The 27,809-nt window shown below is 37.7% G+C and overlaps 1 protein-coding gene and 1 long non-coding RNA gene across 8 annotated transcripts in view; both read left to right on the top strand.

Annotated features, from left to right (window-relative positions):
• The window catches only part of LOC115301461 (UPF0428 protein CXorf56-like), a 53,528-nt gene extending 38,600 nt beyond the window's left edge, over positions 1–14,928 (top strand). For all 7 annotated transcript variants that reach the window (XM_029951373.1, XM_029951374.1, XM_029951372.1 and 4 more), the window contains one exon: positions 13,862–14,928. In XM_029951373.1, coding sequence (XP_029807233.1) covers positions 13,887–14,555 — 669 coding nt within the window. In that variant the 5' untranslated portion in view covers positions 13,862–13,886 and the 3' untranslated portion in view covers positions 14,556–14,928. The remainder of the gene's footprint in view (positions 1–13,861) is intronic.
• A 4,138-nt stretch (positions 14,929–19,066) lies between these two features.
• Positions 19,067–27,450, top strand: LOC115301468. The gene is made up of 2 exons (XR_003913124.1): positions 19,067–19,125; positions 27,247–27,450. It is a non-coding gene; the product is annotated as an uncharacterized LOC115301468 (long non-coding RNA).
• Positions 27,451–27,809: the final 359 nt, after the last annotated feature.

Raw genomic sequence — 27,809 nt, 5'->3', positions numbered from 1 at the left:
AAATGTTTCATATTTGACTCTATTCTTTAACTCTAATGACACCACCCTAGTACAGACCCTTAAAGGCTCAAGTCTAGAATATTGAAATCACTTTCAGGGCACTTTGGCTGAGGTCATGATCTCTCAGTTCATGAGTTTGAGCCCCCTGCCGAACTCTGTGCTGACAGCTTGGAGCCTGGAGCCTGCTTATGATTCTTTGTCTCCCTCTCTCTCTGCCCCTGCCCTGCTTGTTTCTGTCTCTCTCTGTAAAAAAAAAAAAAAAAAAAAAAAAAAAAAAAAAAACCCATAAAAAATTTGAAATCGCTTTTTATCTGGCTCCCTGATATTCTTCCTTCATTTTAATCTATCTTGTCTGTGATTACTAGACAGATATTCCTAAAGCAGCATTTTTTTCTTTTATAGTTTATTGTCAAGTTGGTTTCCATATAACAGCCAGTGCTCATCCCCACAAGCGCCCTCCTCCATGCGCATTAACCCTCTTGCCCTCTTCCACTCCCCCATCAGCCCTCAGTTTGTTCTCAGTATTCAAGAATCTCTCATGGCTTGCCTCCCTCCCCCCAACGATTTTCCCCCCATAGTCCTTTGCTAAGTTTCTCCTGTTAGACCTATGAGTGAAAACATATGGTATTTGTCCATCTCCGCATGACTTATTTCATTTAGCATAACACCCTCAAGTTCCATCCACATTGCTACGAATGGCCAGATTTCATTCTTTCTCATTGCCATGTAGTACTCCATTGTATATACAAACCACATCTTCTTGATCCATTCATCAGTTGATGAACATTTAATCTCTTTCCTTGATTTGGCTCTTGTTGAAAGTGCTGCTATGAACATTGGGGTACATGTGCCCCTATTAAAACAGCATTTTTAATCACAAATATTACCTCATTTAATCCTCACAGCAACCCTATGAGGATGGTGTTTCAATAGCTTATTGAATCAGCTAATGCTGAGAACAGTTTTCAAGGTTTTCCTCAGATTGGTGTCTCTTTACTTTCCTCTCAGCATTTTCACTCATCAACATCCTTCATAAACCCCATGTTCCATCCAAGCTGGTACCACTAATCTTAAACATTTTCCTTCATATCTACTCTTGATGTCATGTCAAACTTGGCTTTAATTATGGTGTCAATCATGAAACACCCTTATCTTTTTTTTTTCGCTTCAGAATCTACTCATCTTTTAAAAAGAAAACAGAATCCTTTCATGATGCTTTTCTGGACTGTTGTAATCTTCAATTATTTCTTTCTTCTTCATATAATTCTCTTATAAGGTTTTTTAACTCCAATATAAAATATTTATTATTCTTCCTACCATGTAAATATTTACTCCAACATATTACTATCCAATTATTTTATGTAGGTTAGTATGTCTCCCTAGTTGTACCATAAATCCATTAAAAGAGTTATCATCTTTGTATGTTCTTCACTCTCTAAGTGAGCTGAGTATAAAGTAGAAGCTCAAAAATATTTAGCTGATTAATTCTGTGGAAGTAAATCTGATGAATTTAGTGTTTGGGAGAGAGATCTTTCACATATTTTGATCCAAGATCAGATCTATGATGTTTCTAAATAATTTGACTCAATGCCAGATTATGTTGTCTGTTTTACATTGACTAGTAGGTAAAATGTTATATCACTTATTTTAATAAAAACAAACTTTTCCATCGATGAAATGTCTCTCCCAGATTTATCTTTTTAAATCTGAATGTAATGCCTAAAAATGTTCCATAAAAAGGAATAAAAAATCACAGAAATCAAACACCATTTCTAAATGCCAGTATAACACATAAACTCAAAGATGCTCATTTCAATCCTTCCAACACTAATACCATGGAGAGCTCATGGCTGCTGTCCCTCATAATGAGTCCAGCTTATGGACATGCCAAGACTTTAGAATTTAGATGAATCTGTTGGGTCCAACTGCAGGGATGGTTGGTGGTGGTTGTTGGATGCTAAGAAGGGGATTGTGCCATGGGAAAAAGACACTCTAAAGTGTTTTCCTTTTAAATCTTGTTAGAAATCTGAGATTCTGTGATTTGACATAGTGTGCTGCAGGGTTTTATTCAGTGCTGTCTTAGAGAAATAACTGCAGGTTTGTGTGTGGAGGTGGGGGAGCAGAGGGAGCTCTAGATGCCACCCTCTTCCATCCCTCTATGAGTATGTGAAAGGCTACCTGGACGAGTCTTGTAATGCTTCGGTGATCCTCATCTCACCTTTATGGGTTTTGCCAAATATTTTTGCTTTAAATTGATTGTTTTTATTTACGTATATTTACCTAAAAAGAAAAATGTCTTTATATCACTTCCCAAAATAAAAAAAAACAGTTTCTATTGTCATAAGTAGAAGGTAGTCCTGAAATAAGTACAACAAAAACAAAACCTTTTTATCAAATTCCAGCCAGATACTTTTGGACTCTGAGCTTAAAGGCTTGACTCACTCTTTCTTATAAAGGAAGATGAGTAGATGTTAGAGAGCTGTTAAGATACATTAATATTAAAATGAGATTTTTTTAAAGTTTATTTATTTATTTAGAGAAAGAGAACCCCCAGCCAGGCTCCCCGGAAAAGAGACTTTCTTCTTCTCAAAATCAGTGTTATTAAAACCCAGTTGATTGTGTTAATTATTCTTCTCAACTTTCTTCTTATTCTTCCCACTGGTAGATGTTCCCTTAAGAGATAGGTTTAGTTTTTCCTGGTTTTGATTTATAGTGAATACATCCTTCTATGATCTGCTTCTTTCACTTATCACTTTGTTCATGAGATTTATCAATGTTAAATTTGTTTTACTGTGGTTCATTTATTTTTTTACTGCCTTACAGTGTTCAGGTGTAAAATATATCATGGTTAATCTAGTCTATCAGCCAAAGTTTTGTTTCTCAATTTTTGCTATGATAAACAATGCTGTTTTGAACATTCCTGGTTTACATGTGCCAGACTGTTGAATTACTTAAGAGAAGAATTTCTGAGTCATCGGGGTGCACAAGTTATTCCCTATGCCTATTTTAAGTGCAAGTTATATTGCCAGCATTCATGGATGACTGTCCCATGGCTGCACATCATTGTTCACCCCTGATAATGTCAAAGTTTTAAAATACTTACTGAGCACCTGGGTGGCTCAGTCATTTGAAACTCTGACTCTTGGTGTTGACCAATGTACTAAGAGTGATACCTGCTTAGGATATTCTCTCTCTTTCTCTCTCTCTCTCCCTCTACCCCTCTCCCCTGCTTATGCACTCTCTCCCTCTCTCTCAAAAAACTCTTTTTAATTTAAAAAATAAAATAAAATACTTACCAAATATTAGGTGGGAAAAATGATTTCAATGTTATTCCCTTTGCCTTTACATGAATACTAATAAAGTGTAGCCATTTTCTCATGGACAGAGAGAGAGAGAATTAAAAGAAAACAATTTTTTCATTGGCTTAAGTTAGTTAATGTCATCCTTGCTCTGAGAAATAAGCCCACTGACCAAAGGAGGGATGCAGAGATTCCGAGCACAGTGAAGAGAAGCTTTAATCAACGCTTTTGCAAGAATGGGGTGTCTAATGGACACTCTAGGCAATTATAGCAGGCAATTTATCTCTTAGTGTGCAAGTCCCTCTCCAGATTACTCATTGGTTGAGTTCTACAGAGATTACAGCCTTACCCCAAAGTCACCTATGCCTATGTAAGACAAAAAGTAGTCTGATTGGAACGAATGGACATTTCTTGAGGTGATGCAGAGACTTCAGTTCTTTGGCACATGCTCATTGCAAAGTCTGCGAAAAATAAGCCTGCAAAATGGAGAGGAGAAGAAGAACCAGGGAGTGAAGTGTTTAAGGGTTTGGAACTCCATTGTGTGTGTTTGGGGAGGTTCATACATATTTCCAATAGGTTATAAACCTATTGTTAACTAGACAGCACAGCTTTTATTTGGTATTTGTGAAAATGAATCATTTCACTTCTCACACTTGCTTATCACCTAATATTATTTCCTGTGCACCCCACCTTGGGAAACACTGGACTAGGAGAAATTTTAAATTGAATCACTTTCTTTTTAATTTTTTTACATAAGCTCTGATGTGAAATGTTGGGGTTTGGGAGTGAATGGTCAAGAAAGAATTCTTGGGATGTCTTGGTGCAAAGAAAAGGTAGTTTAATTAAAGCATGAGGACTGGACCCGTGGACAGAAAAAGATGCGCTGGGGTTGTGAGGAGTGGCTAATTTTATACTTTCAAGTTGGGAGAGGGTTAGATAGCATAAATCTCTAAGGAATTTGGAAGCAAAGTTTCCAGGACCTTGAGGGGCTATCTGTTGTTAGGAAAACGTCATTTACTACTGTTGAGTAAACTCTTAATCATGAGACCCTACAAATGTATATCAGTGGGCCATATGCTTGGAGGATGATTGCTAACATATGCTTTGGGGGAGGGGGTAGAGATAAAGGAAGTTTCCAAAGGGATTTTCATATGTTAAAGATGATTTACAGGATCCTACAGTTTGGGCTAATTTCAAGCCAAGGTGGCTTTTTGCTCTTAGCAAAGTATTAACATGGAGGTAGCTGAGTTCCTGGAAAAAGGTCACTTGGCCTGTCTCAAGGACTTGTCAATGGGCTGTAAGTTGTAAGGAAATTTAATTTTTCTTTTGCCTTTGTTCTCCACATCAGGCTCTATGCCCAACTTGGGGCCTGAATTCATGACCCTGAAAGTACGAGTTTCTACTGATTGTGCCAGCCAGACTAAATCACTTAAAAAAAAAAAAACAAAAAACTGAGGCAGAATCCCAAAAAGGAAGTATCTTTATGCCATCAAAGACTGTTGTACATTTGGGTTTTCAAATCTGTAAATCACAGTTCTGTTAAGTTTTTATTTTCATTCTGGGTTCACTCATTACAAAGGCTCAGAGCTAATAAAAGACAGTCTTTCAATGTACCTACATCACCTTCTCTGAAAACTCAAATTAAATTCATGGAGGTCATCTGCTTATTGAGTGGTTAGCAAATACAGCAGATATTTAGCAATATACCCCAAACTTTGGCTTGGAAGTCCATAACAAGCTGAAGGGAAACAGTCAGCAGAATTACAGAGAGAAACATTTTAGGATTTCAGAAGAGCAACTGCGGTAACCTAGGAAAGAGAAAAGAAGTGTATTAAGAAATCTGGGTAGATTCAAGTAAGTTTTCTATTATTTTTTCTTTTCTTTTTGTTCTTTTCTTTTTGAGAGAGAATCTTTAAAAATTTTAAGTTTACTTATTTAGAGAGAGAGAGACAGAGAGAGAGAGAGAGAGAGAGACAGAGAGAGAGAGAGAGAGAAAATCCCAAGCAGGCTCCATGCCGTCAGCCTAGAGCCCTACTGGGGGCTCCATCTCACAAACCATGAGATCATGACCTGAGCCAAAATCAAGTGTCAGACGCTTAACCTACTGAGTTACCTAGGCTCCCCTAGAGAGAGAGAAAGAGAGAGAAAGAGTCTTAAGCAGGCTCCTCATGCAGTTTCCCATGTGGGGCTTGATCTCACAATTGTGAGATCATGACCTGAGCTGAAATCAAGAGTTGGACACTTAACCGACTGAGCCACCCAGACACACCTATTATTTTTTAAAGGAATTTTCTAAGTAGGATGATCAACTGTCCTGGTTTTCCTGAGCCTGAAGGCTTTCCTGGGGCATAGAAGTTTTAAAATTGGGAAAATCTTCCCCAACTGAAAAGAATTAGTCACTGTGGTTTTTTTTTTAATTTTTAAAAATATTTTAAATTTATTTTTGAGAGACAGAGAGAGACAGCACGAGCAGGGGAGGATCAGAGAGAGAGGGAGACACAGAAACCAAAGCAGGCTCCAGGCTCCGAGCTAATTGTCAGCACAGAGTCCGACGTGGGTCTTGAACCCACAAACTGCGAGATCATGACCTGAGATGAAGCCAGACACCCAACCGACTGAGCCACCCAGGCTTCCCCGCCACTATGTTTCAAATGCTTCCTTCAGATATACATCATAAGCAGCACAGAAGAAGTAGAGGCTTTCTTCCTGTGGATATAGAAGGGTACATGAGATTATACTTACACGGCATCTAATAGACTTTGTCATTCTCAGAGATCAGAAATCACTTTGGGGATATTATTAAGTATCAAGACTTTTCCTAAAAATGGGATTCAATTTTATTGAATAATTACCTGGAAATGAAGGAAAGGGACCAGTGTCCTCTTCCAACACCCATTTCCTCTATTTGCTATTAATCATTTGAGTGCAAGGTGTCACTCACAAAGTAATCCTTCCAGGGATTTTAGGGCATTATCTGCATATGGTTGAAGGTATTAAGTAACCAAAGGCCTCTGAATAGGAATACGTTTCTATTTGACAGCTCAACATGCCAGTGTTTTTTTCACAAATCATCTACTTATTTCTTGAACTCCTACTATATGATTTGTACAATCAATGTATACAAGACAATGTAATTTACATGGGACAATGTAATTTTTTATACAAGAAAATGTAATTTCATTAAAAAGTGTAATTACATTCAATAATCCATCACTGAAATGTCTTCTCTGTAATTTAATTGGTAATTTAATTCTAATCTTTTCTTATGAAACATGTAAAACTGAATTATACATTTTTAAATGAAAATCAAGATTTTGAGTTTTTCCAAATGTGCACTTTGAAGATATGAATTTTCTATGGGGAAACCATTACCATGAAATGTTTAATTGTACATTTTCCAAGCCCCTTTCATTTAAAGCTCTGACAATTTTCTACGTGGAAAATATAATACAGTGTTCATAATTCACAATTCACTATATATTTTCATTGTTTCTTCAAGTGGCATTCTTGTCACTCATTTATTCCATTATTTTAAAAATAATTTTCTTTGGGCCAGACACTGTACTAAGAATTGGGGAAACAGGAACAAGACAAAGTCCCTACCTAAGTGGGGCTTGCATTTTGTGCCTCTAAGACATTTAAAATGAAAAGAAACAGGAAAAGGTCTCCAAGGCATGAAGCTCTGATACTTAGGAGAAAGGTTTTAGCTAGCCAAATAGACCTTATCTATCTTTAGTTTTCAGAGTTGGGGAATCAAATGAATGGGAAACAGAATAGTTTAGAACAAGAAATGATTCATATTGGAATAGAACCATAATAAAAAAAAATAAAAAGCTGTTATCTCTACTCTTTCTTGTCTTCCTTGGAGCAGAATTGCACAAAAAGGAATCTTTTGATACAGACATAAGGTTACCGCCTCCTTTCCCTGAATCTTTCCTAAAGTTCTTGATAAACAGCTTTAATACATCTTGTTTGATTAAAAAAAATTTTTTTTTAATTATTACACACCTTCAGTTTTACTTTCATGGATAAGTTGCTGTGTCCATGAAATTCTTGAGAACTTTAAGAATTTATCTCAAGAATGTTACTGGGCTAGATTTTTCAAGGAAATCTATTTTTTTCCCTATTGGTACAGGGACTGACCTCTGAATAAAAAAAAGAAAAGAAAACTATAAGTCATTTCAAGATTTGTTTTGGCAAAGAGCACAATCACTATTATAAAAAATGATGTCTACAGTTAAAATAATAGCAGATAATTTTTAAGCATTGGCTATGTGCAAGAAATTAAAGAGAATAGAAAAGATAGGTAAGAGATTGTCCTTGTCCTTAAATTAGTACTTGTCTGTCATGTGCTAGAGACTAGTAGAGATGCAAAAGTATTCAAGAAGGTTTTAAGGTAGACAGAGACTATTATTCCATTTCCCCTTACTAACAGAACTCAGATTTTGACCAAGAGTTCACTCTTTCATATGCCTCAGGAGAAACAGATCCAATTTCATAGTTTTGGAGACTTGATTAATCTGAACCAATCAGGATAATCACAACCCTTTATAATGTTAAAGAGAGGCATGTGAATCATCTGACAAGTCATAGGAAAGGTTTGTTGGAAGCTTCTAAAAAAGGAAGTTCATTGAAGTGGCTGGATGTTAGGAGGTAGAATGGAGCCTCAGTAGCTACTGACACCTATATTAAGATCACTTTGGTAGAGGGAAGTGTAGCTTCAGAATGACGTTTATCTTAGGAAGGCAGAGCAGACAGATGGAAAAAAACGGAGTTCTTGATCACATTTTTTTTTCTTGAGGATTAACCAACCCCGAAAGCTTCTCCTGAATCACTCTACCTTTTAAGTTTTGTGAGCCAATAAACTTTCTAATTTAGGTCAGTTTGAACCTGGTTGATGTTATTTACAGAAAACATCCTACTTGGATGCAAGTTCTAAATTCAAAGACTCGTAATCTAGTTGGAGAGGCAGGACTTACCATATTGACTCTATGATGCACTTCCTTTTCATCACATTTTAATATCTCTGAAATTTCTTAGAGAGAGAGAGCATAAGCATGGGAGAGGGGCAGAGGGAGAGAGAGATAATCTTAAGCAGGGTGTGTCTCTGAAATCAGGGTAGTGTTGTAATATTGTTCTCAGCCAAGGAGCAGCCTTTCATAGTTGTCAATGCCTATGCATATGTGTGCATAACTTCAGTACCATTCATATTACTGATGCTTTAATTCTATGTATTATTTGACATTCATGTGTTCAATTGCCATTTAAAATTAATCATGACTATATTATCATTCAGAATTGGAATAAAAGCTATCCTGTCTGCAGAAAAGCATAGAGACATTAGAATATACATTTGATATAAATGGAGAAAATATTCATCCTTGGAGGAATTACCACAATTCCATAGTTTCTTGTAAATACCTTATACCAGACCCACAGGTATATGAAACTGTGTTACGGAGACATATGTAATTTTGTTACTGAGACATATGTAAAAGAAATGCCTATCATACATCAAACGATGCACCTGAAAATAAGAAAAAAAAAAGCCAAATCCCTCAGAATAGATATAGGAAATTTCAAAGTAACGAGAGTCTTGTGGTATGGACTCGTGTGTGATGCAGGACTGTTATTGTGCTATAGAAAATGGAAACACTATCAATTGTCTTTTACATCTAGGAAATTAATTGCTAAATTGCTTTTTTAGGTAGATTGTGGTTATACCAACTGTGTATGAAGTTTTGTTTTCCTGAAATAGGGGAAGGGTTTTTAATAATTTGACCACCTATGGGGCACCTGGGTGGCTCTGTCAGTTAAGTGTCCGACTCTTGATTTCAGCTCAGGTCATGATCTCAGGGTCATGGGCTCCAACCCCACATCAGGCTCTGTGCTGAACCTAGAGCCTGCTTAGGATTCTCTCTTTCTCTCTCTCTCTCTCTCTCTCTCTCTCTCTCTCTCTCTCTCTCTCTCTCTCCCCCTTTCTCCCTCTGCCCCTCTCCCTCACTTGTGCTCTTTCTCTCTCTCAAAATAAAAAAAAAATTTTTAATAATTTGACAATCTACTATTATTTTTATTCTCAAAAGCCAGATCAGCTTCTTTTCTTTGCATAATTGAGATAGTTTATTCTAATAACAGGACTGTTATTGGAGATAGTGTTATTTAGCCCTGATACAAATCTGTTTCAAATACTACATGGTATTGCTCAGATGTAGAATTTTAAAAAGTCAAACTCATAAAAGCAGAGAGTAATAAAGTAGTTGCCAGGGGCTATAGGGTGGGAGAGATAGGAAGACATTGAGAAAAGGGTACAAATTTTCAGTTATAAGATTATACTAAAGTATAATGTGGTGACTATAGTTGATAACATTTATAGTTGAACTTTGCTAAGGGAAACCTTAGATGTTCTCACTAAAAAACAAATAAACAAGCCAAAATAAATATGGGTGGTGATGGATGTGTTTATTAACTAGATGGAGGAATTCTTCGACAGTGTATATCAAATCATCATGATATATGCTTTAAATATATTACAATTTTATTTGTCAACTATACCTCAGTAAAGCTGAAAAAAAACTAAAAAAATTCAAACTTTGGAACTTGCACCTCTCAACATAAATTTAGCTGGATGGGTCCTTTCTTCTCCAGAATCAGCAACCATAGTATCCATAGGATTACCTGTACTCCTCTGAAAATGCTTGTGCACAGTAGGATAGAGGTTTCTTTAAGGCTTACGTGTTTTAGATGTTTACAGCCATGTTTAGGGTGTGGAGAGACAGCTACCTGTAAATAGATTTGCTCCTCTAAACAGTCCCTAAAGGATTTCTCTTCTCCTTCTTTCCTTTTATTTAATTCTATACAATGCAAAATATTCTTTTTTAAAGCCAGATCTGATCCTACCTCCTGTAGAATAACACAGACTCCGCAGTCTGATGTTCAGTTGGATAATGCCAGCCTACCTGTCCACCTTTAATCTTGCATCACACCCTTCAGAACATTCTCTACCTCATTTACACTTGAGTACTAGCCTTTGCCCAGAAATACTTGTAGTCTCTTTTTCTCATACCTTGGCTTCCACTACTCCCTCCTTATGGAATCCTTTCCCCTCCTTCCTGTTAGAGTTCTTCCTGTCCTTCACAGCCCAGGTCAAGTAGTGTTATTTCACGTCTCATCATTGGGAGTTAATGTCTTCCTCCCTTATTTTCCTATTACTCTCATTGTTGTGAAAGTATGTCATGTTACTACTACTCTTGCTTTACCTTATATTAAAATTAAGAGTGATTCATGTGGGGGCACCTGGGTGGCTCAGTTGGTTAAGCCTCTGACTCTTGATCTCAGAGTTGTGAGTTTAAGTCCCATATTGAGCTCCATGCTGCATGTAGAAAAAGGAAACACAAGGGTAGATGTGGGAATGCCTGTTTTTGTTGTTGTTATTTGTTTTGCCACAGTCCAGGCAAGAGAAAACAATGACTTAAATCCTTAGATCTTTGCATTCTGTGAGGTGGACTGTAAGTGTTTCCAGTATAGTTAATAAGTGTTGTTTGAACTGAAGTAAGTTAATTGATGGATCTCATGTAAATTACAAGGCACTACAAGGAAGTGTCAGGAAAACATTTTAAACAATTGGTCATTTTCTCTAGGTAACCTCCTCAGGTCTGTTAGTCCAGAGCAAACCATTCCTGAATATTCTGTATCAGGAAGAAAATGGTGTAGCTAAAGCTACTGCCAGCCTCATTTTATACGAAACTTCCCTATAAAGGTCACTTGTTAAGTATTGGTGGAAATGACATTCCTTTACGTTTTGGAAAAAGGAAGCTCATACCTTCTCATTAGCTGGCTCCTGCTTTGGTGCTAATGTTTCAAAATATGCAAATAAAATTTCTCCCTTAGCTTACTGCATAAAAAACAATAGTTTATGCTTTTAATCTTTTGTGAAGTTAGAATATCAATCCAGGTGTGATATTTAGTATCCTTCTGTCAGAACATTGTTTATGCTTAGTAATTTTTTTTTTAATTTTAAGACAATCATTTATCATCAGAAAGGGAAATGTCTATGGGTATGCATATGTGTGATTCAAGATGAGTAAAGGATGATTTATTTGTCACATTTTCACCTTGAAATGAACATAATTATATAGAAAATATTCAAAATATTTTTTAAAAAGAAAACAACAGATGAATAGGCTTCAGAGGGCAACAGCCAGTTATGTAAGGCATAATTTATTCAGGACATCTGGGAGATATATATATCTATACCATTTCAAAAGATACAAGATACATTAAAATATAATCGTCTTTTTTTTTTTTTTTAAAAAAGGTTCAGTTATTTATTTGAGGGAGAGAATGAGCAGGGCAAGGGCAGAGAGTGAGAGAATCCTAAATAGGCTCTGTGCACTGATGTGGGGCTTAATCTCACGAACTGTAAGATCATGACCTGAGCAGAAAACAAGAATTGGATGTTAAACAGACTGAGCCCCCCAGGTACCCCAAAATAGAATCACCTTTTAACTAAGTGTCTTTTCATTGTGATAAAGCAAAAAAAAAAAAATTGATCCCATTTCCTTTGAACCCAGTATTCTTATCTGTAAAATGGATTATTGATACCTACTTGATGAAATTCTAAGGGTTAAATAAAATAATGTTATATAAAAAACAATTAATACATAAAGTATTTAATTAATGAAATAATATATAAAATCATACTAAGATGCTCTGCATATCTAGTCTTTTCTACTCAATGTGAAAGATTTGATATTATTAATAATGATTACATTATAGGTTGGATTAAGAAATATTTTTAGACAAATGTTTCCTAGCTTTATTGTGATATGATTGACATATAATATCGTGTAAGTTTAAGGTGTACAACATGTGTATTTGACACACTTACATATCAGGATGCCTGGCTGGCATAGTCGGTGGTGCACATGACTTTATCTCAAGATTGTGAGTTCAAGTCCCACATGTGGTGTAGAGATTACTTAAAAAGAAAATAAAACTTTAACCCCTGCCTCCACATACAAAATGATACATTTACATACTGCAAAGTGGTTATTATCACCTAGCTTAGCCAACATTGCCATTATGTCACATAATTACCATTTCTTTTTTGTGTTGAGAATATTTAGGATCTACTCTCTTAGAACATTAAAGTATATAATATAGTATTATTAGTTACAATTACTGTGCTCTACACTGGATCCCCAGACCCTATTCATTGCACTCTTTGATCTAGAGAAACTTAAAAATTTTTCTTTTAATGTGTATTTATTTTTGAGAGAGAGGCAGAGGGGTTGGGGCAGAGAGAAAAGGAGACACAGAATCGGAAGTAGTCTTCAAGCTCTGAGCTGTCAGCACAGAGCCCTAAATGGGACTCAAACTCACAGACTTTGAGATCATGACCTGGGCTGAAGTCAGAAGCTTAACCAACTAAGCCACCCAGACACCTCTCGGCTAGAGAAACTTTTAAGTAGTTGCAATTAGTCTTTGGTTCAAACCTTTGCTTTCCATTCTCTGCTAATCTCTGGTTCATTCTCTTCCATATTCACACTCATGATGTCCTCCTGATGATTTCTGTATGCTCATTGCTTCCCTACTGCCTATTCAGACCTAACCTCTCTCAAAGTCTTTCATGATATATTCCAAAATGAATTATCTTTCCCCCCAACCTTATTTATTTTTTATTTTTTCCCGTAACCCTATTTAAATTTTCAATCTTTTCATGAGCTTGACTTTAGCTAGTTGTCAGGAAGGAAGTACTCTTCCTGAACTAATTTGAATCAAAGCATTTGGTTGACTTAATCTTTACAAGTATATTTACATTTGAAAAGAGAACAGTCATTAATCCAAGTTATGTTGTAGTAGAGTTTTAAGCTCTGTAAAGGACATGTCTTTTAGCTCAGGCAACAAATTAACTTGCAGTAGTTCTAAACCTTAGTTGTCTATTGGAATCATTTGAGAAGCTTTTAAAAGATGCCTGCTGCAAAAACCCCATCCTCAGAGATTCTAATATGATTGGTCTGGAATTGGAATTTTTAAAGCATCCCAGATGCTTCATCACCAGGTTAGAATGACTATCCTGATTTCGTTTTCAATACTAAAAATTTTCATTTCTCTGTTATGTAAGTTACATACACATTAATTGCTGTATCTGGTAAAAAGAAGTCTGGAAAAAATTTAATGGAAAGATAATAGAAAATTAATAATAAATTTAATGTCATCAAATCCAACTCCCACATTTCACTAATGAGGAAACAGGTTCAAATGATTAAGATTACACAGTTAGTTAGATGTGGAGTGGGACAGACTTTAAATGACTTAAACAACAGGATATTAAAAATGCTCTAAATATGTTTTACTTTTTAAAATTTAATTTATGTCTCAGTGAACTAAACTTATTTTAAAATAAGATTAATTTATGCAAATAACAAAAATTTAAACAATGCACAAAGATGCAAAATGGAAAGCAAAACTCAATCCCATTCCAATTTGCACTGTCAAAGGTTACTTTCTAAAAATCATTTCTGGTGTTTTTTTTTTCTTTTTCTTTTTCTTTCTTTGACCAGCGGTTTCGTGCTGCTCTTCCCAACAATGCCTAAAGTAGTGTCCCGGTCGGTAGTCTGCTCCGACACCCGGGATCGGGAGGAGTATGACGACGGCGAGAAGCCCCTCCACGTCTACTACTGTTTGTGTGGCCAGATGGTCCTGGTGCTGGACTGTCAGTTGGAGAAATTGCCCATGAGGCCCCGGGATCAGTCCCGTGTGATCGATGCTGCCAAACACGCCCACAAGTTTTGTAACACGGAAGACGAGGAGACTATGTACCTTCGGAGGCCTGAAGGGATTGAACGACAGTACCGGAAGAAGTGTGCAAAGTGTGGGCTGCTACTCTTCTATCAGTCCCAGCCGAAGAATGCGCCCGTGACCTTCATTGTGGATGGAGCAGTAGTCAAGTTTGGCCAGGGTTTTGGCAAAACAGATATCTATACTCAGAAACAAGAGCCTCCTAAGAAGGTGATGATGACCAAACGGACGAAAGACATGGGCAAGTTCAGCTCTGTCACGGTGTCTACTATTGACGAAGAGGAAGAGGAGATAGAGGCTAGAGAAGTTGCGGACTCCTACGCTCAGAATGCCAAAGTGATTGAAAAGCAGCTGGAGCGCAAAGGCATGAGCAAAAGGCGGCTGCAGGAGCTGGCTGAACTGGAAGCCAAGAAAGCAAAAATGAAGGGGACCTTGATTGACAACCAGTTCAAATGATCAGGACCTTTCAACCCAGACTGGCGGTCCCCAGGAAAAAAAGCTTTTTCTTGACTATGTAGTCTGGTACCTACCTTTTTGCCCCAGCAGAAGGCTTTCCATTGTTTCCATTGATTTCTCCTACCTTCAGTGAGGACTTTAGTCCATCTGACCTGCTTTCTAGAGATGGGTCCCCCACTAAATCTTTCTCTATATAGGTCCTCTGTACTATTTTTTGTCCATTTGATGTAAACTTCTTCAGCTGTGTAGAAACTCGATGAAATACATCAGTGCTTGAGAGTCTCTATTTTATAAAGTAGCTGTTCTTATTCCATCTTCAAAGTTAATAAAAATGTTTAAAGATTTTAAAAATAAATAAATAAAATAAAAATAATTTCTGCCACAAAAAAGTAAAACCATTGTCTTCCACAAGGCGGCAGTATTGCTTACTGTTCTGTAATCTCTCCATAGCCAACACTTCCTTCATTGTTCAGGATGAGTTATAAAGACTCAAATCCTCCCAGAGATAAAGTCAGTCCCTGATACTGAAATGAGAGGTCAACACCAGATTCCTAATTCATGAGAAAAACCAGAAGTGAGCAAAGAACTGCACCAGACATAACTGTTAGTATGTGGAGAAATAGTGAGACTAGATTAGGCACCAAACAGACAATGGAAGCACAGAGCAAGGTGCTGCCTGGAAAACCTATCAATTGCCTACTTCTGTGGAGGTACTGGAAGGGTTGAGGATTTGGTTTTGTGAAAATATGTATGTGACTTTGTCATGCACAAAATTTCCCCTTTATAACCCAGTTATAGGACCCAGTCAAAGACTCCCGTGGTATCCCTCGTGGCTCCAGGAGTCTCTGGGCCACTGAAAAAAAGGCTTGGATCTTTTGGTAGTACTTTTCTGTAAAAGGTTTGGGGAGATCATGTTTGGATTTCCCAAATCTTATAGAATTCCAAGCAGGAACAGGTGATAAAGAGCACAGGCACTCCAAGTTTTCATTGTTAAATTCTAGAGACATATTTGAAAATCAGTTTTAGACTTTAAGTGTGATTATATATCTACTAGAGTAAAAAGTTTGTCATTAGTGATATCTTTGAGATCCTGAGAGAATGATCCTGCTCTTTGATATTTAGAAATACACTTCTCCATTACTGAGAAGAGAAAAGAACTGAAGAAAGTCATAAAATGATCATATTTTACAAAGAAAAACACCTTTTAATCTTCCTAAAGTCTGAAATTGTTGCAGTAGGGATAGGGGCAAAAGTAAAGAAGGGACTGTGAGAGGAAAGGGTTATGGGAAGGTCATATCACTAAGAGAAGGTCTATACTAAGATAAGCTAAAGAGAAAGAGGTATGTGGGAAAAACATTATGGAATTTGCAAGATAAAGTCCTAATAACTATGGATCTATAGTGATCTGTTTGGGATTCCTTCAGCGTTAAAAGGTTTATTATGCAACATAGAACATAAAGCAAGGACCAATAACCCAATTTTTACTTTTCATAATCAGAGGCTGTCTAAAATCTTCCAAGTACTTAGACCATCTTATAGTTCAAAAATTTTTCTGGTAAGCAATGACGTTGAGGCAACCAAGGAGTTGGTGTGACTTGTGTTAACCAATGAGTATCGATGTGCCTAATGGCAACAAGAAACAAGAGGGCATCATATTAAATATTTTGAGTCATAATGTCAATTCAATTTGAAATTCTTGCTTTCCACAAGCATTATTTCTTTTATGCCCCCCTAGCTATTTTTAAATGATGTGCCTGGCTTCATCTATGAAGTTATGCTTTTTTTTTGTACACTATATCAAGACTTCATTCTAGATTAGAGCACTTGGCATTGTGTCCAATTATCATAGTTTATAATGGGAAATCCTTACCACTCCCTTCACCAGGTTTGGAAATCTTACACAGTCTGATAGAACTTTTATTGATAAACAAAAATACGGGATGTTGACCTGCATTTTCTGTGTTTGAAGCTAAAATAGGTTTTGAACAGGGTAGATAATGTAGTTAGCGAATACTCCCAAATCTCAAACTGGAAATATGAAACCTATCAAAAGCCAGCAAGGAAAACCTAATGTCCTCCAAGAGACTATTAGGAGAGTCCACTAAAAGTATTCTTGTTAATGTAAGTGGAATGCCATGCTCATTGGTACAGGGTTAGTAGAACCATGAAAAAAATAGCAAAGAATGCCCACTGAGTTCTCTTAATTTCACCTCAGTTCAAGTAAAAGATATGCATAAAAATTAAGAATTGAGTAGCATTATCAGTACTATGTCATGTTCTCCCTTGCCCTCATGCCAGGAGCACAATAGCCAGGAAGGATGCTCTTAGTAATCAATAGGAGCATGTATGTCTCTTTTGTTTCAGTCCTTCTTTCCTTCCTTCCTTCCTTCCTTCCTTCCTTCCTTCCTTCCTCTCTTTTCTTTCTTACCCTCCTCCTCCCCCTTCTTCTTCTTCTTCTTCTTCTTCTTCTTCTTCTTCTTCTTCTTCTTCTTCTTCTTCTCTCTCTCTCTCTCTCTCTCTCTCTCTCTCTCTCTCTCTCTCTCTCCCCTAATGTCTGAGAAGACTGCTTACTTGATAGATTGTTCATCAATATCTAGTTTCCTTTCTTGCAGAAGGGTCACACTTACCTGTCCTATTGAACTCACGTGTCACCATGTGACTTGTGACTTGCTCTGGCCATTGAAACATGAATGGAGGTTTTGAAAGTCCCTCTGGCATAAGTTTTTTTTTTAATGTTTTTTATTTATTTTTGATACAGAGAGAGACAGAGCATGAGAGGGGGAGGGGCAGAGAGAGAAGGAGACACAGAACTGGAAGCAGGCTCCAGGCTCTGAGCTAGCTGTCAGCACAGAGCCTGACGCGGGGCTTGAACCCACGAACGTGAGATCTGACCTGAGCCGAAATCGGAGGCTTAACCGACTGAGCCACCCAGGCGCCCCTCCTCTGGCATAAGTTTTAAGAGCCAGAGCATCCTTCTTTATGTTTCCTTTATCCTCTGCCATAGGAACTAGTAAAATTCCAGATAGAAGGTGCTCTGGCAATCTGGCAAACAGGGCTCTTTTGCTGATTTTGAATGCACATGTTGGGCAAGCAAGATGTGAACTTATGTTGTTTTAAGCCGCTGAAATTTTAGGTTGTCACTGTAACACAACGTAGACCATCTAGCCCATCAATTGTTTGGTTCAGTCTACAACATCCATTCTCCACAGGAATAATATCACCCCAAGAGGGCAAATATTCATTCTGGGAGGGTAAAAGAGCCTTACTTTTTAATGTATAAGGCACAGATATACAAACAGTACATGACAGGTATACAATATAGCTGTAGCATTAAAATAAAAAAATTTTTTTAACGTTTTATTTATTTTTGATACAGAGAGAGACAGCATGAGAGGGGGAGGGGCAGAGAGAGAAGGAGACACAGAACTGGAAGCAGGCTCCAGGCTCTGAGCTAACTGTCAGCACAGAGCCTGAGGCAGGGCTCGAACCCACCAATGTGAGATCTGACCTGAGCCGAAGTCGGAGGCTTAACTGACTGAGCCACCCAGGCGCCCTGCATTAAATTTTAAAGAGGGGGAAACTAGGGGGAAAAATCTAAAAAGGATCATTGGAAGGTGATAATGAATTAAAGTTGAGGAACTCTGGTCTATAGGACAAAAAGCAGTGGCCAGATTATCTTCATAAAGTCTAATCCAGGCATTCTCAACTCTGGTGGCACATCTAGATCCCCTTGAGAACTTTCTAAAATCACTGATTTTCTACTCTGGTTCTCTGAGATTCACATTTACTTGGTAGACTCCACACATTGGTATTTAAAAAAAAAAAAAAAGCTCCTGCATAATTCTAATTTGCAAACAGGATTAAGAACCACTGGATCAGACATTCTCAGTGACAAAGCAGCATTTCTTCCCTCTGCCCCAGGAGATGTGCCACACACACAACAGAGAAATAGCACAGCACACTGGAAATGGCTGGCATGGCATACAACTCACTCCTATTTTAGATCGGCTATTCTGGCCTCACACCAGATAACACAAAGCTGGATTCATCAAGAATAGACAGCAATGTCCAATCTCTGTGTTTTACCTTTTCCATTTCATGACATACTATTTGAACGCAGAGGGTCCTTTATGACTCATTTGGAAAACATAAGAAGGGGGAAAATGGCTGTAGTTATTCCTAGACTAGTACCCAAAGTCAGCATTTTCTGCACATACGCAATTTGGAAATCATTCTATCTTCAGCTCCTAAAATTTGAAGTTCTTACTGAGTGGGTCAAAAAAAGCTATTTCATATGGAATCTTCTTTATCTTCTCTATCTAGGGAAACTCTAGATGCCAGAGGGAGACTTTCTCATAGGTTGTGAAAATTAAACAATTATATTAAATTTTTAAAAATTAAGAAGATAAAGCACTTTCTCCTTCTTTGTAGCATGGACAGAAGCCTTGATCTTGCCTAAATGACAGTGGAATAGGATTATCATGGCTGAATTTGGTCATTAGATGGATCATCACTTCTTTCCCGAAATATGAGTTGGAATTGATAAGGATATGACTGTCTTTTAATGAAGGTATTCATTTTCAGCCTGGAAGTCAAAATTATAATGTGTTAATTAACAAGGGTATCACTTCATATTTTTTTAATACATCTTCACAATGGATAGTATTTACATTGATCTCATTTATGTGGAGGTTCTAATGAAAAGGTGCACATGGGCTTTCCTGATATTATTTTTGAGAACTGAACACCTCATGGCTTGAGGGCAAGGGTGGAGATATTTGCAGGCATTGCTTGTGAAATTTCCTGAAGCATGAAAATAAAATTTCTAGGAAATTCTCCACAAGAAGGAGAGAGTTAGCATCAGTTGTACTACTTGACAAATGCTCACAATCAGCTTGTCAACACTTTGTTTATGATTTTGGTAGATGCAGAAATGGTAAAATAAAGTGTCTAGGGTTATCAGTAGAGACAAGGGTGGATTTGAGAAGCAGAGATGGATAAAATGTGGATCCAAGAAGGTTTAAATGCTAACTCATCTCTAGTTCATCACCATTTAATTCCAAAGAATGACAACAGTGTGTTGTAATGAATTTTTGTTCAAATGCCTTCTGGCCTCACTTACTAAACAGTACAGAGCAACTTTGTGTCCATATGATGCTGCTCCCTTAGTCACTACTGATTGGACAAGAGGTAGACACATGATTTGAGTTGGGCTAATTACATTCTTTCTCCTGGATATTTGGAACTGGGACACAGAGTCTCCAGTTTGTTTGTTTTGGGCACTGGACCTGGTAGGTGATGAAAAGTTAGGGCTGGATTGCCATTTTTTATCAAGGGGATGCTGAAGCAGAGAAAGCTAATCTTCAGAATTAAAAAAAAAAAAAGAATATTATCAAGCCTAGAAGAGAGGAAGAAAATATCTTTAGGTCCTGGCTTTCAAGTTCCAAGTCAAATGCCTTGGCATCTGAAGTCCCAGATCAAGATTTGGCTTTGGTTCCACAAGATACTCTTACATCTTTTTAATAAGCATCACCCCCTTTGTGCTTGAGCAAGTTTAAGTGGGTTTCTGTTCCTTGCAAGTAATTATCCCTGATTAAGACACTGTTCTTCTCTACAAAGAATAACTAAAATCCATGCAGGACATAGGCCACATTTACCGCAGATGTGCGGCTTCTTAAAATTTTGCTTGAATTATCCAGATTACCCTTCCGGTGGTTGAACTGGCTGTTTAGTACAACAGATGCAGCAGGCTTTGTGAGCAAATGGGTCACAAAGAAATGCTGAATGGCATGAAATCTTTGCAGCAACGGGCACATGTTTTGCCATACAAGTTCTAAACAAAAAGGCATAGATCTAAACATGCAAAATCGTATGGTTGCATTTTCTTTCTTTAACCTACTTATTCCCTAATAATGTAGCCAGACTTAAAGGTGATATGCACAGCAACTTAATGTCTCCATTTTAAAGGCCTTAAAAAACATGAAGATGGATGCAATAATCAGCCCTATCAGTTACATCAATTTCTAGCCCCCTCTGCTTCTGCTTTAGACCCCTGACACCAATTATGTAAATTTGCTCACACACGCCTGGCTGCTTTGGCATTGTAATTTAAATGTAGGTGTCTCATGAAGACAAAAGAAAATGCATTGTCCTTTTCAAAATTTAGAATTTGAACTGATTCACTGATTTTGTCCCTGTGAATAACCAGGCAGCTGGAGGAACAGCTGGACCAGTTTCTGAACACCAACAAAAAGAAACCCTCAAGTCTAAATTACAATAGGGGTTTTTATCAGAAATTTATAGTATTGTTTAATAAATACAAGACACACTTTCCTAGTAATTGGCGGCTTTCCTGTTTATATTAGCAAATGTATTACGGAGATACAGTGAAATTTACTAGGAGTTCTTAATTTACTCAGATTAATCAGTCTGAACTTTCCTTATTTCAAGACCTATAATGTCCATTTTGAAGGAGGAGCTAACGACCCCCAACTTATCTGTTTTAGTTTCCCAAAGGCAGTATCACATAGTAGTCTTCTAGGACTGCTTGGATTTTTAAAAATATTTATTTATTATTGAGACAGAAACAGAGCATGAGTGGGGGAGGGGCAGAGAGAGAGAGGAAGACACAGAATCTGGAAGCAGGCTCCAGGCTCTGAAGTGTCAGCACAAAGCTTGACGTGGGTCTTCAACCCACAGACCATGAGATCATGACCTGAACCGAAGTTGGCCACTTAAGCGATTGAGCCCCAGGCACCCCAGAGACTGCTTGGATTTAACACCTAGTTTTACTAGTTGTGTAAACCTTGGTAAATTTTTCAACTTCTCTGTGCTTTAATTTTCTCCTTTGTGAAGTAGGGATAATAACAGTATAATTCAGTAATTCCACTATGTGGTATTTACTCAAAGGAAAAAGAAACACTAGTTCGGAAAGATATATGTCTTTCCGAACATAAATATAGATAATAGACCCCTATGTTTATTTCAGCATTATTTACAATAGCCAAGATATGGAAGCAACCACAGTGTTCATCCACAGATGAATGGATAATGATGTGGTATACACACCCACACCCACACCCACCCACCCACACCCCCCCCCACACACACGCTGGAATATTACTCAGCCATAAAAAAGAATGAAATCTTGCCATTTGTAACAACATGGATGGATCTAGAGTATAATGCTAAGTGAAATAAGTCAGCCAGAGAAAGACAAGTATTGTGTGATTTCACTCATATGTAGAATTTAAGAAACAAAACAAAACAAAACAAAACAAAGCAAAAAGAGAGACAAACAAAAAACAGACTACAGACATACAGAGTAATATATAGAATTGTTGAATCACTATAGAATACAACTGAAACTAATATAACACTGTATGTTACTTATACTGGAATTGAAAAGTAAATAAAAATTAAAAATAAGAGTACCTACTTCATTGGGTAGTTGTGAGGATAAAATGAGTTACTTTATAGGAAGCACTTAATATAGTGCCTAGCATATAGTAATTGGCATTAGCCATTATTATACCCCCAATGCAAAATCTTATACTTTCTTAAAAGTTCATCCAAGGGAACTAATTGTTCCAATCAGTGCCATACCCCTTCAAATTCAGTTAACAACTCAAAATTAGGGGAATAGACAATTGTCTATCTTTAACAGGCAAACCAGTACAGGTATGTAGGGCTATGTAGAGACATACATGTACAAACTGTTCTGATCTCAAAGTTCAGACTTCTTACTTCCTTCTAAGAATCACATTTTCCCAGAATAGGTTGGTTGGATGACTGTTTTGTCTCAGGACAGGGCCAGCATGTTCTTGTTAACTACAAGTGGACAAGGTACACTGCGTCAGGAGAGGTACAGGGTGGACCCAGCTGCAGGTCCTGGGATGAATCTTGTCTCACTGGTACATATCCGAAGGACATGGAAATAGGAAAGGGAGGGTAGCCTGGGGAAACAGTTGACAAGAAGGAGAAATAACTTGGGGTCAGTTTTTCTACAGTGGATAGTACAGTGCTGGGTAAATCAGAAGAGGAAATCAGAGATCTAAACAGACAGCCTACTGTTTGTGTATATCAACATCTGGAATGTAGGTCTAATAATAGCATATTAGGCTCTTTCTCAAAAGGACTGTGATTTTGCAGTGTATTAAGACAAGGGAGCCAACTGAAGGAGGCAGAAAGGAACACAGATACCAGAAGACACAGAAGTTTGTGTCAGAACTACAGCATGAGACTGGAACCACAACAGCAATGACAAATTAGACTGGATGCTGGGATGGTTAGAGGGATCCTCAGCTACCACAGGCCCACCTGTATGAATAAGAAGGATAAAGGCTAGGAGAGAGAGGGAGAACAAAACACCAGGATATCTGTGGGTAAGGCAGGTTTTTAGGCAGTTTCATTTGTCTTCTATATTTTAACTTCTGGGCATTCTCTTAAAGAAGGAATGGTGATCCTTAAGAATGCCTTATGTTAGCCCTAACTGCATCTCTGGGTGATGGGTAGGGAAAAAAAAGGACTATATTCCACACAGAACTCCTAGATTTCTCCTGGCAATAAACTCTAAGAGATTGGAAGTCTCCCCCACCCACCATGTCCTTAAAAAACCTGCTTCCTAGTATGCAAGGAAGAACTAGGCTTATTTAGCACAACATAAAAATCTAATTTGAAAAAGCATGTTTTGTGATAACCAGATTAGGGAAGTAGAATGGCTTTTGGGCTCAGAATTTTACTACTTGGAGAGGAAAACAATCTTCTGTGAGAGGTGGACACTGGTCACATATCCTTGTGGTTGCCTTTGGAACAATAAAACCTCCTTACCTATTATGGATCATAACCAACTTCTTGTTGCAGAAAAAAAATTCCTTTCCATATCTATAATTTTAACTTGTTGCCTAAATTGTGTAGGTAGATAAGCCTAACACATGGGAATCATAGTCTAAAAGAAGTGCATTTAGCATTCAACTATCATTTGCAGAATGAATGAGATGCTCAGCATGCATTAAAAGATGATGATGGGGCACCTGGGTGGCTCAGTTAAGCGTACGACTAGATTTCAGCTCAGATCATGATCTCATGGTTTGTGGAACGGAGCCCTGTGTCAGGCTCTGTGCTGGCAACATAGGTCCTGCTTGGGATTCTCTCTTTCCCTCTCTCTGCCTCTCCCCTGCTCACACACTCTCTCTCTGTCTCTCAAAATAAGTAAATGAACTTTTTAAAAAAAGATGATAATGACAATGGTTAGGAATGGAGAAAAGGAACAAGAAAGAAACAGAGAAAGACAAGAAACAGCTGTAGCTCTAAGGCAATTGGCTTGCCGATTACTGCTGCTGATACAACCATAATACAATTTTCAATCATTCAGTGGTTCTCCAGTTTGGGTATCATCTCAGATTTGTGCTTCCAATTTTCCCTTTTATTGATTGCCTTTTAAGTCATCCATTTCATGTTCATCAATCCACAGAGAAGATGAGAGAACAAAAGAGGTTGCTTTATGTATGTGTGTGTGTGTGTGTGTGTGTGTGTGTGTGTGTGTGTGTATATACACACACATACTGCCCCTAGTTTTCATTTTTATCAAAGTTAAACATGCACATGATTTAGGAGTCAAATAGTTTTCTAGTCCCCAATTTTCTCATCTACCTCGCCCAGAGGCAACAATTTTCGACTATTTTAGCTTTTTCTTTTTGTATTTGTCTCAGTATCTCTAAATAATATGCTTACATTGCTACATCTTGATTTTAAAAAATTAGGTGTTATCTATGAAAGGTGTATCTTTCAACTACCTCAACCCCCAGCCTACACCAATCACCTATGTACACACTTTGCTATCCACTCTCCTAATACAGTTATGTCATAATGTTGGTTATCAATATTTATATTACTGTAGCTATGTAAATGAGTATATACTGCTATTATGTTTCCTTTTGTTTTTCCTAACGTTATTAAATGCTTTGTTTTTATTTTTTATTTGTTTTTAATATAATTATCACTAACTCAGCCAATCTTCCCCCAAATGTGTATTTCTCATCAATATAATCACACACATTAGTCTATCACTTTTACTTTCTTTGAAACACCTGAGAGCCTTTTGATTTTTTCCATTTTGGTTTTGATCCTTCGCTAAGTTGCTTCACAGCTGTGATTCTGAAATTAAATATTACCATTTTTCTGAGAATTTACATATCTCTTTCTTTTTTTTCTTTGTTTTAAAGGCTTTAGAGGTACATATCTCTTTATTGTGTTAGATCCCATTTCCGGGATTGTATGTATATTAGTTTTTGAAATTTTTTCTTTTTCTTTAAAAAAACTTTTTTTAATGTTTATTAAAATCAGAGACAGAGTGCGAGCCAAGGAGGGGCAGAGAGAGAGGAAGACACAGAATCTGAAGCAGGCTCCAGGCTCTGAGCTGTCAGCACAGAGCCCGACGTGGGGCTTGAACCCACAGATTGTGAGATCATGACCTGAGCCAAAGTCGGATGCTTAACTGATTCAGTCACTCAGGCACCCCTTCTTTTTTTGTTCAATGATGACTCCAAAATTTATCTTCCTTTTAAAGATTTTATTTTTATTTATTTATTTTTAATGTTTATTTATTTTTGAGAGAGAGGGAGAGAGCGCGTGTTCGTGAGAGATCAAGCAGGAGAGGGACAGAGAGAGAGGGAGATACAGAATCTGAAGTAGGCTCCAGGCTCTGAGCTGTCAGCACAGAGCCTGTTGTGGTACTTGAACCCACAAACCTTGAGATCATGACCTGCGCTGAAGTTGACGCTCAACCAACTCAGCCACCCATGCACCCCTAAAGATTTTATTTTTAAGTAATCTCAACACCCAATGTGGAGCTTGAACCCATAACCCTGTGATCAAGAGTTGTGTGCTCTACTGACTGAGCCAGGCAGGTTCCCCAATGACTCCAAAATTTTAGTGGCTTAAAACAAAAAAGATTTATTTCTCGCTTTCATTAGATATCTTCTGTGGATTGGCTGCACTCTGCTCCCTGTTGGCTTCTTCCCAGGACCCAGAAGAGGTCTTCAACTGAGCCGTACCAATGTGTTAGGAAAGAAAAAAGCAATGATGTTCGCCATTTTCCCTTACATTTTATTGTTCAAAGCTAATCAGTGGCCTACAATTGATGTCAGTGGGATAGGAAGTGAGATTCTAGTCCTGATAGAGAGGGGCAAGGAATATTTTGAACACTTAAGAGTCTACCTTGTGTTTCTACTTCTTGATTTGCTCCCACATTCTTTGAGAGCCCATCCGCTAATAGCTTCCTGAGGAAGCATGCATAAGAGTTAAATTTATTGTAATCTTGCATGTCTAAAATGTCTTTTTAGCCACTTGATAGTTTATTTGAAAATAGAATTCTAAACTTTTTTGTTTTATTTTTTTATGGTTTTTTTTTTTTTTTTTTTTTTTGAGAGAGAGACAGCACGAGCAGGGGAGGTTCAAAGAGAGAGGGAGATGCAGAATCCAAAGCAGGCTCCAGGCTCTGAGCTAGCTGTCAGCACAGAGCCTGATGTGGGGCTCGAACCCTTGAACCATGAGGTCATGACCTGAGCCAAAGCCGTAAGCCGGACACTTAACTGACTGAGCCACCCAGGCACCCCTAAATTTTTTTTTGTTTTATTTTATATTTGAGAAAGAGAGAGGGAGAGACAGAGACAGAGACAGAGACAGAGACAGAGCTTGAGCAGGGGAATGGCAGAGAGGCAGACAGAATCTGAAGGAGGCTCCAGGTTCTGAGCTGTCAGCACAGAGCCCGATACAGGTATGGAACTCAGGAACAGTGAGATCATTACCCGAACCATTGGATGCTTAACCAACTGAGCCACCCAGGCACCCTGAAAATAGAATTCTAGATTGGAAATCATTTTCCTCATAATATAAGAATATTACTCTGATTCCAGTGTGCTATTGAAAAGTCCAATGTAATCCTAATGCTTGTCTGTAATGCTTCTGGAAGCTTATTTTTGTTCCTAGTGTTGTGAAATTTCTCAGTGGTGTGTCATGGTGTGGCTTTGTTTCTATCCATTGTGTTGGGCGCTTGGCAGGCCCTCTAAATTTGGAAACTCACATCCTTTAGTAAAGAAATTTTTCTTGAATTATGCCTTTGATAATTTCCTGCCCTCTACCTTGTTTCCCTATTCTTATTTTTAATTTTTATTTCTCCTATTTTATTTTATACTTATAAAGGTTCTCTTTTTTGTTATTATTTTCTGAATGTGGGGCCCCTGGGTGGCTCAGTCGGTTAAGCGTCCGGCTTTAGCTCAGGTCATGATCTCACAGTTCATGGGTTCGAGCTGTGCTGACAGCTCAGAGCCTGGAGCCTGTTTTGGATTTTGTGTCTCCCTCTCTCTCTGACCCTCCCCTGCTCATGCTGTCTCCCTCTGGCTCTCAAAAATAAATAAAAAACAAAAAAATTATTTTCTGAATGTGTTTTCCCCCCAAATTGCATCCTGTACTTACTTAAGAGATGCCATTTCATCTCCCATTTCTATTAGAATCTTTACTAATAATTTGCTTTTTCAAAATCTTCTTGTTCCTGCTTCGTCCTTCCACACTCAAAGTTGACTATTTCCCTTTTGTTTTGGCCTCTATATTTTATATTAGAAGTGCTACTTAAACTTCTTAAATTTCTGATGACCCTATCCCTAGTTCAGAAACTCTGTTTTACTCTTTTCAGGAAATTACCTTCTTTCCTCTGATAAAGTGGAGAAAAGAAGTCTTTGGGCTGCATGGAGCTGAGGGAAGGGAACTGCTTCGTAAATGGACTTTCAAACAATCCTCCTGTTTTCAGTTCTGTCTCCACTTGTAAAGGCACCTGGCTCATCAATTTCTAAATATTTTGTGGATTCTACATGCAGATCAAATTGCCTCTTGGCTCTCCCCTTTGTTGTGTTTGGATTCAACTTTCTTGGGTCTGGTTAGTCAATTATTATTCACCCGTATGCTTTCTGGTTTCCAAAATGTTATTGCTGTGGCTCCTCTCCATTCACCTTGGTCTCATAGGTTTATGCTTTTAAAAAAATCTCTTTACTGTCATTTTGGTGGATTTGGAGCAATAACAGAGGTAAATGCTGTGTTCAACCTGCCACTTTAAAGTCTTAGGGTTCCTGGCTGGCTCAGTTAGTAGAGTGTGAGGCTGTTGATACCAGCATAGTGAGTTTGAGCTACACAGTGGATGTAGAGATGTAAAAATAAAACCTTAAAGATATATTCAAAAAAATAAAGTGGGGCTCCTGAGTA

The sequence above is a fragment of the Suricata suricatta genome, chromosome 9, assembly GCF_006229205.1.
Source record: "Suricata suricatta isolate VVHF042 chromosome 9, meerkat_22Aug2017_6uvM2_HiC, whole genome shotgun sequence".
Classification (NCBI taxonomy): Eukaryota; Metazoa; Chordata; class Mammalia; order Carnivora; family Herpestidae; genus Suricata; species Suricata suricatta.
This window is presented reverse-complemented; position numbering and strand designations above follow the sequence as displayed.